This window comes from Hibiscus syriacus, unplaced genomic scaffold (assembly GCF_006381635.1).
Source record: "Hibiscus syriacus cultivar Baekdansim isolate YM2019G1 unplaced genomic scaffold, ASM638163v2 tig00117056_pilon, whole genome shotgun sequence".
NCBI lineage: Eukaryota > Viridiplantae > Streptophyta > Magnoliopsida > Malvales > Malvaceae > Hibiscus > Hibiscus syriacus.
In genome coordinates, this window is record NW_024063539.1 from 3,425,599 (window position 1) to 3,435,757 (window position 10,159).

The following is a 10,159-nucleotide window of genomic DNA, read 5'->3' on the forward strand; positions in this document are numbered from 1 at the left end:
CATATAGTCCAACAATCTCAATACAATTAAGTCATACGATCCAATTAATGACAAACGTATAAAACCAGTTTAACTTATTACTCTTCGACTGCCCCAATTCTGAAGGATTGTAGAAAACAATGATAGAACATTAACTTACAAAAAGTATGAGGTCAAGTGAAAATGCCGAGGCCAATAATACATCACAATCGATTTCCATACACAATGTAAAGACCATGGATCCACAAACAAATCCACCGCCCATTTTTTTATATGGAGATTTCTCCAAAAGAAATACAGAGTACCGGAACTCAAGAAGAACTTGTTCTGTAAGAATATTTCATGTTACAGAATTCTATGAACAAGAAAAATCACAAATCTTGTCTCCTGGTCGTTGCCAGATGAACAACTGTGCAGGCACTTGGCTATACTATATGGTGATGATTGCTGCAAATTGGCTCTGAATAAATTGAATTAATGAATGGCCATGTAGAACACGGGTCCTACTGTTACAGGAAAATGGCTCCAATCAGAAACTCTTCAGCATAAGAGATTATTTAGATATCTGATTAAAATCAAAGCAAATTATACACAATTGTCTTGAGCTGTTCCGTAGTCATTCGTTTTTGTTTTCCCTAGTTCTCAGGCAGGCCAATATTTCTGATAACAAAAGTCAAACTTACTACAAGGGAAATCAAGAAATGAATCTCTTACCCGTTTATCCCCCTCCTTAGCATTAAAAAGTTGTGGACCCGAGCTTTCATCACTTAATAGGCAAGGTAACCTCCAGGTTCTTCTGAAGTTGCCAGCCTTTGGGATAAACAAGATTGCCGGTATCTAAATGGAGATGCCAGTTCACAATCCTTGAACAACCAGGTGCTATACCTTCCATTTGGCTTTCATCTTCCACTACTTGAGCGATAAATGTCGTTTCCTGCATAGGAGAAACAAAGGCTAGAATCAAGCTGTGAGCCTGTGACATTTGTAGAGAAAATACACATCAACATCAATGAAATAGTACAAAATGCAACATGGTATGGTTCATACTTGCAAACCCTCCTTCACCGTGTCCAATTGTCGAATTGGGTTTGAGAAGGGGTACCCCCATCGCTTTGGATCCCACAAGATGGTGCTGTTGAAAGCAAATCCTGACATATCAACATGAAACCTACGAAGTCTTTTGCTTTTCTCATTTGTGTGCCATCCAATTACTTGACTCGCATTGCATACCGGACCTTCCAGAATTGCCTTGTTTTTGCTTTGTTCAAGCATGGCAACAGGCCAAGTTCCAAAACGGCTACACCACAAGAAAATGCGTGTTATGAATTTGTGTATGATAGCATGATTTGGAAAAGATGAAGCATTTCATAGTAACCTCTTTACAATTACACAATCAGAGAGAGATCTCAATCCAAGCTAGGAATTAACCAAAATAGTTTAAGATCTTCATTAGCCTTTTGAAAAGGGAAAACTTCTAAATAGCAGCTAAAATTTTGAAGTCAACTAACCAAGTCCGACATAGGCATACTCATTTCTTTTCAACATTTTTTATGTACTGAGAGGATCATTACACTTTATCTATGTCCGAACTCGAGTCGAATAAGATTATTTTGAGAAAAATAAAGAGTCAGGGCAACACAGATCAAGATTACAACAAAACAGACAATGAAGGAGAAGCTTGAACAAATGAAACTAGATCCAGTTACTCAAATAACAAAGAGCTAAACAGGCTGATTTAATCCACAAACAAGTCTTACTATTTAGTAATGGCAATAATTTTTCAGATAGTCAATCACCAACTACTAAACCAAAATCCCCAACTGCTTGCCCATCAAAACAGGATGTTAATAAGAACAATTCAAGAACCATTAACTTCCCAACATTGATTAGGACCACTTTTACCCAAATTTGCAATCCTCGTTGACTCTCTTAAAAAGCAAGATTCCATAAAAAATAATAATAAAAAAAATCATAAAATTACCTAATAGTTCTCAAGCTTTCAAACAACTCGAGGGTGTACGCATTGTCGTCGTCAGCGAAAAACACGATGCCGTCAAGCTTGTGCCGTTCGATATGTTCCAAAGCGGCATTCCTTTGATGAACCCCTCGGTCCTTCACGTTACTAGAATTGTGCGGGGACACCACGTGCCGATACATAACTCCGGTTTTTCTCAAAATCTCGGCTGTCTCCAACGACACCGTTTTCTCCTCCACCACTATCCAAACCAAAGGCGGCTTCACTAGCCTCAAAACTTGGCCTAACCTGTTCAAGAAATACGCTTGGAATGCCCGATTATAAGTCGGCGTGACGACAATTAACTGCTTTAACGGCTCTATCGAATCGGCAACTTCCTTTTGTTCTTCCAATCGCGTATTAACGCCTAATGCAACATAAGAAACAATCGGATCCTCCAATTGGAGGTCAACATCTGGCGGTCTGAGATCGGGAGGAGCGAAATCCTCGGCTTGGATTTCGGTATCCATGTGTCCAAACGGAGCAATACCGAAAAGCAAGCCTATTAGAAAAAATAAGAGACAGCGGCAAAAAGATCGACGCCATCCTCGGCGGTAAATTAAATTGAAGGCGGTGAACAACAGCGTTGATGGAGTGGAAGTGGAGGAAGAGGGGAAATGTTTAGTATTTCCGGTGTGGAAAGGCTTGTTAGACGGAGAAGAGGAGAATCCGCCAGCGCCGTTCTGACTCGAACGGCTGTGAAATGCCGGAAAGAGAGTTCGACGGATCGAAGCCATCTGATTAGTTGACAGGAAAATTAAAAATAAATAAATAAATAATCGGATGTTTAAGTGAGAGATGGGAAATCATTTTTGTAGTTTTTGAAGAGCTTAGACTCATCGTCTTCAACTTCCAGCTTTTGTTTTATTGTTTTTATTTATATTTTATTGTCACGCGTATTGCGGCATATGCGTGTCGTAACCGGTTTTTGTCCGGGCACGAATTTTTTTTTACTTGACGGGAAAATTAATGTGAATAAATGGTTTTGAAAATAATTTGGGAGTCGCCATCTGCCTTTTGGGTCAGGTAGGTCGAATACCTAAGAATTATTTTTTAACAGAGTTTTTAAGAAAAACATCAATTAAAAGATGAACTGATCTGCGTTTATAACCAAAAATTCTTTCTTTTAATAATAAAAAGGGATTCGTGGTCGGTTACGTTTAGGGAAGGATTAGCACCCCTACAACGTCCAAAATTGGTACTTTTTAATTATAAATTGTCTCTATTATTAGAAATTTAAAAATTCAAAATATATGTAATTTATAATTATGTTATTTCAAATTTTATTACTATAATTTTTAAGAAAATATATTAATTTATAAAAATATTTATTTATTTAGAAATATCAGAAAAGGACTTCTAGGTGCTTTAAGACAGCTCTTTTCTTCGATATTAATAAACAAATATTAAAAATGTAATAATTTTTCATAAAAATGATTTAAATAAATTATAATTTTTATAATATTTAATATAAATATATTTATAAGACTAAGATAATAATAAAATAATAATTAAAGCCATAATTAAAATATAAGAGTGATAACAAAATAATATTGTAATTAAATAATGATCAAAATAAAAGAAATTAAAATTATAAAACTAAATATAAAGTATCAAAAATAAAGATAATAATTTGAAACATTATGAAAGATAATGGTTAATAGTGTAATTTAACCTAATTAATTAATACAGGATTAAAATAAAAAATACTAAACTATAAGGGACTAAATTTGATATTTACCTAAATATATATATATATGTTAATAAGGACTAAATTAAAATAAAATAAAATTCAAAAACTGAATTAAAATGTTCAGAAATTAATTTCAGTGACTAAATCGTAAGGATTACAAACTATAGTGACTGCGGAAATGGTTTACCCATATGTGAAATTACACAGTTACCCTCACCAAAACGGCGTCGTTTTGATGAGGGTATTTATACCCATTTAAGCCGGCCCTAAGGGCCATCTTTCTCACTTCTCTGGTTTTGCTTCTCTCTCTTTAGAGAGAGAAGCTCTCGTTTTCTCTCGCCGGAAGAGAAAACCGGCCTCCGTTTCCGGCGCCGATCGCCACCGCTGGCCACCGCTCACGGTGACCGGAACTCCTAAATTACTCTAGAGCATAGATCTCGACCTTCTAAGGCCGAATATGGCCTCCGTTTGTCCTAAAATGCTCTAGATCGTTCTAGATCTAAAATAAATCGAATGTTTTACCTTCGGTTTTACAATGATTCCGGTGGTTCCAGACGGTTTAAAGGCTTCTACGATGGTAAGATACTCCTTTTCCTCTTCTTTCTAGTTATTGGTTGTTGATTTATTCTCGTATTCTGCTCTCTGTTTGGTTGCTCCGTGGCTGTTGGTCTCCGTTTTTTCTTTTTTTTTTCTGTGTAGTGGTGGCTTTATAACCTTGATGAGACTGTCGTCGGACCGGTACCGAGAGGGAAGCTTCGGTGAGTCACCAAACTATGTGGTGACTCACCCCATAGCTGCGACGTAGACGGTCAGAGTCGTGGCAGCAGAGCTTCTGGAATGTTCGTCGGAGACGTCGTGGCAGTACTGAAACGTCGGCAACGGTTGGACGAGACATCTGGCTTGGGCTTCTGGAAATAGTTGGAGGCGTGGGGCGGCTGGAACTCACTGGAACTCTTAGAGCGGCGGCGGCGTCTGGAAGCTAGGGTTTAGAAAACCCTAGCTGAATGTTACAAACCCTAAAGGGTTTGGGTTCTGCTGGGCCGATTGTAATTGTAATCGGGCCCCAATTTTGGGCCTTGTAATATTTTTTTTATTTAATAATAATAATAATACTAATATTAATAATAATAATAATAAAACAAAAATAAAAAAAATTAATGTTTACAGCTGCCCCTCTTTGCTCATTCTTGTGTTAACAAGAATAGAGCAAAAACGAAAAAACAATAATTTTTTCATTTGGCTTCTTTTGAGTAGGATGGAAATGTTGAAAACATTCCGCCCAGAGGTCTTATGAATGACCCCGAGGGTTTAAAAACATCAAAAAGATCCCGAAGGCTTTTTGGAAACATCATGCACTGAAGGACTTACAGATGACCCTAAGGCTTTGAAAACATCAAAAAGATCCCGAAGGCTTTTTGGAAACATCATGCACTGAAGGACTTACAGATGACCTTAAGGCTTTGAAAACATCAAAAGGATCCCGAAGGCTTTTTGGAAACATCATGCACTGAAGGACTTACAGATGACCCTAAGGCTTTGAAAACATCAAAAAGCTCCCGAAGGCTTTTTGGAAACATCATGCACTGAAGGACTTACAGATGACTTTAAGGCTTTGAAAACATCAAAAAGATCTCGAAGGCTTTTTGGAAACATCATGCACTGAAGGACTTACAGATGACCCTAAGGCTTTGAAAACATCAAAAAGCTCCCGAAGGCTTTTTGGAAACATCATGCACTGAAGGACTTACAGATGACCTTAAGGCTTTGAAAACATCAAAAAGATCCCGAAGGCTTTTTGGAAACATCATGCACTGAAGGACTTACAGATGACCCTAAGGCTTTGAAAACATCAAAAAGCTCCCGAAGGCCTTTTGGAAACATCATGCACTGAAGGACTTACAGATGACCCTAAGGCTTTGAAAACATCAAAAAGCTCCCGAAGGCTTTTTGGAAACATCATGCACTGAAGGACTTACAGATGTGGGAAATAGTTTATTAAGTAAAAAAACTAAGGAAATCGTTTTCTTACTTTTCAACAATTTCATTTTTAGAAAAGATTGAATGAGAAACTATGGAAATCGTTTTCTCATTATTTTTCAAAATAACATGTTGATTGGGTAACATGCCCCAATCTCAAAATAATGCTCATTTTTGTGGATTACGTCCATCTATTCTTCAGATGTTCGCGTGATTCCTGTATTTACGGTTTTGAATACCTTCTTGTTGTAAGTTATTTCTTACCATGAATCTTCTTGTTCTTCCGAAGATCTGTAAAACTTCATTTTTGAATGCACTCAGATGTATCAATGTAATGCATTGTCTATTGTGCAAATGATGTTCTTATGAATGCATGAATGTTGATGCAATCTTCATTTGACTTCAAAGTGGTGAACTCGATCTTCCTTCAGTTCATCATTTATTGCCAGGGTTACCTCTGGATATCAGTATCGCAACTTATGCTATCAAGCTTGCATTCATGCAGAATCATCTGATCAACTTATATCTTTGCTGTCTTCTTTGCTTCATGAAAGTCTTAGAAGAAATGTTTCACTTGTGGAACTCTTGTCGTAGTCAAAACTATGACCTTGATGCCCCATTTTGTCTTGGATAAAACCAACTTTATTTGTTTGGACTTGTGTAGAAATCCCATAAAGTTTTCATCTTTGAAAAGAGAATCTGTCATCTTTAAAAAGAGAATCTATCATCTTTGAAGAGTGTAGATGTAGATATGCCTGACTCAGCAGGGATTAATTAGGAGAGTAGAGTCTGATCTGATTTGACTCTTGAAACATATCACAAGGAGGATTTATTCCAATTCCTTTCATGTCTCCACATCTAATTGGATCTCGAACAAAATAACTCAAACCATATCATGTAAAGATATTTAACAACAACCTATTGTTTGATCTTAGTTGGCTCCACTAGTTTCTTGTTGTCAAAATTTTCAGCTCTTCTTCTGTGGAAAGAAATCTTCATTATATCTCACTTTTAATCTTGAAGTTGAAGAAGACAGACTTCATCTTGGATCAATAAATAGAAACCATATGATCGCAACATTGGTTCAGTATCAGAATAACAGGTTCGTAAAACATTTGACAGTGCATTCATCTTTTCCTGTGGCTTCTGCTCAGATGTTCTCAAACATTGAAGATCTTTGCCTATTGTCCAAAGCTTTTGAATGATGTCACAAGATCATTTGAGAACAAAAACTCAGTGGGGATTCAAGTGTAATGTTGGTATGACCAAAAAGTTGGTCAAATTCACAAGATATGCTGGTGTCGAATTGAATAGGAGACACTAACTGATCTTGATATCATCTCGGGTAAAGACAAATGTGATACTGATCATATTTTCTTCTATAATGATCTTTGTAGGAAGTAGCAACACATCAACTGTAGGATCAATGTACAGAAAGATATCCGTGGAATTTTTGCAGCTGGGGATGAAATACAAATGATAAACCCAAAATAGATGAAAACTCAGTTCATCTTGGCTAGCAATGATGATCCCCAAATAACAACGGAAATAACAGTAATATAAGTGAGAATCGAGTCTCCCTTTTCAATGTCATCAAGGAAGCAAAAACTGATGTGAAAAACAGCTTCATAATCTCAATAGTATGGTTGAAACTATTTGCTAGGAATCTCAAAGAAATATTTTCAATTATCACTGACACACAGAAGGCCAAATTCAATGCTGAGATCTTAAGGAACTGAACCCTGGATCAAGTAGTCTACATGGGGATCATCTTTATTCATGCAACCGTAATGTAGTTTATCAAAGAACACACTGTCATGTGACATACGGTTAAGAAGATTAGGTATTTGAAAACATACTTGCTGAGTAAACATTTATTCAACATCATGATCATAATGTAATTGCATGATGAACGAAGCAATTATGTATAGTCAGCTCGACTGTCACTGTTTCACCATTTTCATTCTTCATATCTTTCTGTCTCATTGGAAATATTTGTTCAAGTCAATGATCTTTACACAGGATATTGTGGGCCTTCAACATGCCCCAACATTGGCTAATACAAGTGTTCAAAATGCATCAACAGTTCTGATTCTGATTGAAATGGGTTTTCAGCATGCCCCAGCATTTTGCTGATAAATATTCAGAATATTTCAACATTTCTGATTCTGTTTGAAAAGGGTTTTTAGCATGCCCCAATATTTGCTTCTTGTTAATCTGAGTCTTCAAAATACCCCACATGGATCTGTCTGAAGTGAGCTTTAAAATGCCCCAATATTTGCTGATACAGATGTTAGAAGTGTGCTCAACATTACTTCTTGTTGAGATGAGCCTCCAAGAATGCCCAAATATTCATATTGCTGTGAGCCTTCAAAATGCCCCAATATTCTATTTCTGGTTGAAATGGGCCCTCAAGATGTCCCTCTAGATTTATCTGATTCACTCTCAATCTCTGTTTGAATGGAATGTCATGATCTCCACGAGGTCCAATTTTGATAATGAATTGTTGTAGGTACTTGTAGCTTTATTCGTGCCCCAAATCTATTTATCTTGAATACTCTCATTCTGGTGTCACTAAACAGTAGTGTTATCAAGTAACTGGAATTCTCTTCATGTTATCACAAACTTAAGAAGTATTCAATCATTCTAACAGAAACGTCTGAGATATATGTCTTCTGAATGAGGTGACCATTTTCTGTATCTGGAGGGATTTAGTCAGACAGTGAAGTAAAAATAGCTTGGTAATCCGTTCCAGGCTGACACAGTGGCTTATCATCTTTCAGTGAAGGTCATCTCTGAAATATACTTTTATGTAGGAGAGAAACCAATTTATGCATACAGTAATCTGATGCAATGGCAAGACTACATATACAATGGTACAAGCTCATCAAAAATCCGCACCCATGCAACATGTTGATTCTGATAACAACTCATCTGATTATGAAGCGATCTTTCAGGATGATTTCACAGATATTGATAGTTCTTTCTGATAGTGAGGAAATCATGAATTCTGATTCTGATGAGGAGAGTAAAATGTTATACTTGACAAAAATGGGATTCTCAGAGGCTGAAGCTTCAATAACCATGGAGAGATGTGGTTCAGATTCATCAATTGCAGAATTGACAGATTTTATATGTGCTGATCAAATGACTAAGGTTACTGATGCACTTCTTATGGTAGAAGATAGGAAGCCATTATGCAATGATCCCAATTACAAGCAAAGGCGAAACTTGGGCTATGATTTGTGGAAAAGGAAGAAGCAGAAGAAGCTTGAAAAGAAGCTTCTTAATGAAGATGATCATGCAGTTCATCTTTCAATTCCAATGATCGGTTCTGGGGTTCCTACCGAATCAGATCAGATAACTCAAAGAACACTTCCAGAAGATGCTATTGGGTCTCCTTATTTCTACTATGAGCAAAATTCATCTTTCAAATCCAATGATTGATTTTGGAGTTCATACCAAATCAGATCAGATAACTCAAAGAACACTTCCAGAAGATGCTATTGAGCCTCCTTATTTCTACTATGAGCAAATTCATCTTTTAAATCCAATGATTGATTTTGGAGTTCATACCAAATCAGATCAGATAATTCAAAGAACACTTCCAGAAGATGCTATGAGCACATTCATCTTCCAAATTCAATGATTGATTCTGTGGTTTCATACCAAACCAGATCAGATAACTTAAAGAACACTTCCAGAAGATGTTATTGGGTCTTCTTATTTCTACTATGAGCACATGGCACTTGTTCCAGTTAATGTTTGGACTGGAATATCACATTACTTATTCGATGTAAAGCCAGAAGTTGTAGATTCGAAGCATTTTCATGCTGCTACACTGAAAAGGGCTATATTCATAATTCTGCCAATTGAGAACAGATTTTCTCTTATTCTGCTTCCTCCATGTGCTGATGCTTTTCCATTAACAAAGAAATGATGGTCTTTCTGGGATCCAAGAACAAAGTTGAATTGTTTATAAACATGTACAGGAAGTGCCAAACTGACAGAAAGGATCTGTAAGGCTCTTGAAGCTTATGACAATGAAACACCTTCGAGTGTCCAGAAGTATGTTCTTGATGAGTGCTTGAAAATGGAATCTGGTATGGATTAGAAGGAATAAAATGGTTCCACTTGAACCTGATGAGGTGGAAATGCTTCTAGGTTTCCCTAAAAACCATACACGAGGAGGAGGATCTGCTAGAGACATGTTCCTCTAGGTTATCAATGTCCTGTCTCTTTTCTCTGGAATCAGTGATGCAGAGATTGCCTTCTATTGTCTTGGCATATCTTTGAAAACAAATGTGTAAGAACTGAATGATGATCGGTTGGAGCAATTGATGAGTAGTTTTGGCGAATTCGACCTTGTTGTCAGTGTCATCCAGCGTAACAACCTTACTAGAAGAAATAAACATCATCATGATGAACTAGAAGATTTTTGTTAGTGCATTTTCTTGCAATGACTGCCACAGTGACTGTCTATTCTGCTGCTCCAA

General features: G+C 36.8%; 1 protein-coding gene across 1 annotated transcript; it reads right to left on the reverse strand.

The window, feature by feature from the left end:
* Positions 1-249: 249 nt before the first annotated feature.
* On the reverse strand, positions 250-2,807 carry LOC120198617 (probable beta-1,4-xylosyltransferase IRX9H). The gene is made up of 4 exons (XM_039199925.1): positions 1,961-2,807; positions 1,027-1,276; positions 694-913; positions 250-485 (listed from the first exon to the last, which is right to left on the reverse strand). The coding sequence occupies exons 1-3, from the start codon at positions 2,728-2,730 to the stop codon at positions 743-745; spliced, it is 1,191 nt and encodes a 396-aa protein (XP_039055856.1). The 5' UTR covers positions 2,731-2,807; the 3' UTR covers positions 250-485; positions 694-742.
* Between the last annotated feature and the right edge of the window lie 7,352 nt (positions 2,808-10,159).

Bases quoted from the DNA above. Each gene is read 5' to 3' on its own strand.
- LOC120198617 (XM_039199925.1), bottom strand. From the start codon at position 2,730: ATGGCTTCGATCCGTCGAACTCTCTTTCCGGCATTTCACAGCCGTTCG. The intron at 1,277-1,960 runs GTAATTTTATGA...CTTGTGGTGTAG, and splicing joins GAAAGCTTGAGAACTATTAG to CCGTTTTGGAACTTGGCCTG. The intron at 914-1,026 runs GTATGAACCATA...TCTCCTATGCAG, and splicing joins CGGTGAAGGAGGGTTTGCAA to GAAACGACATTTATCGCTCA.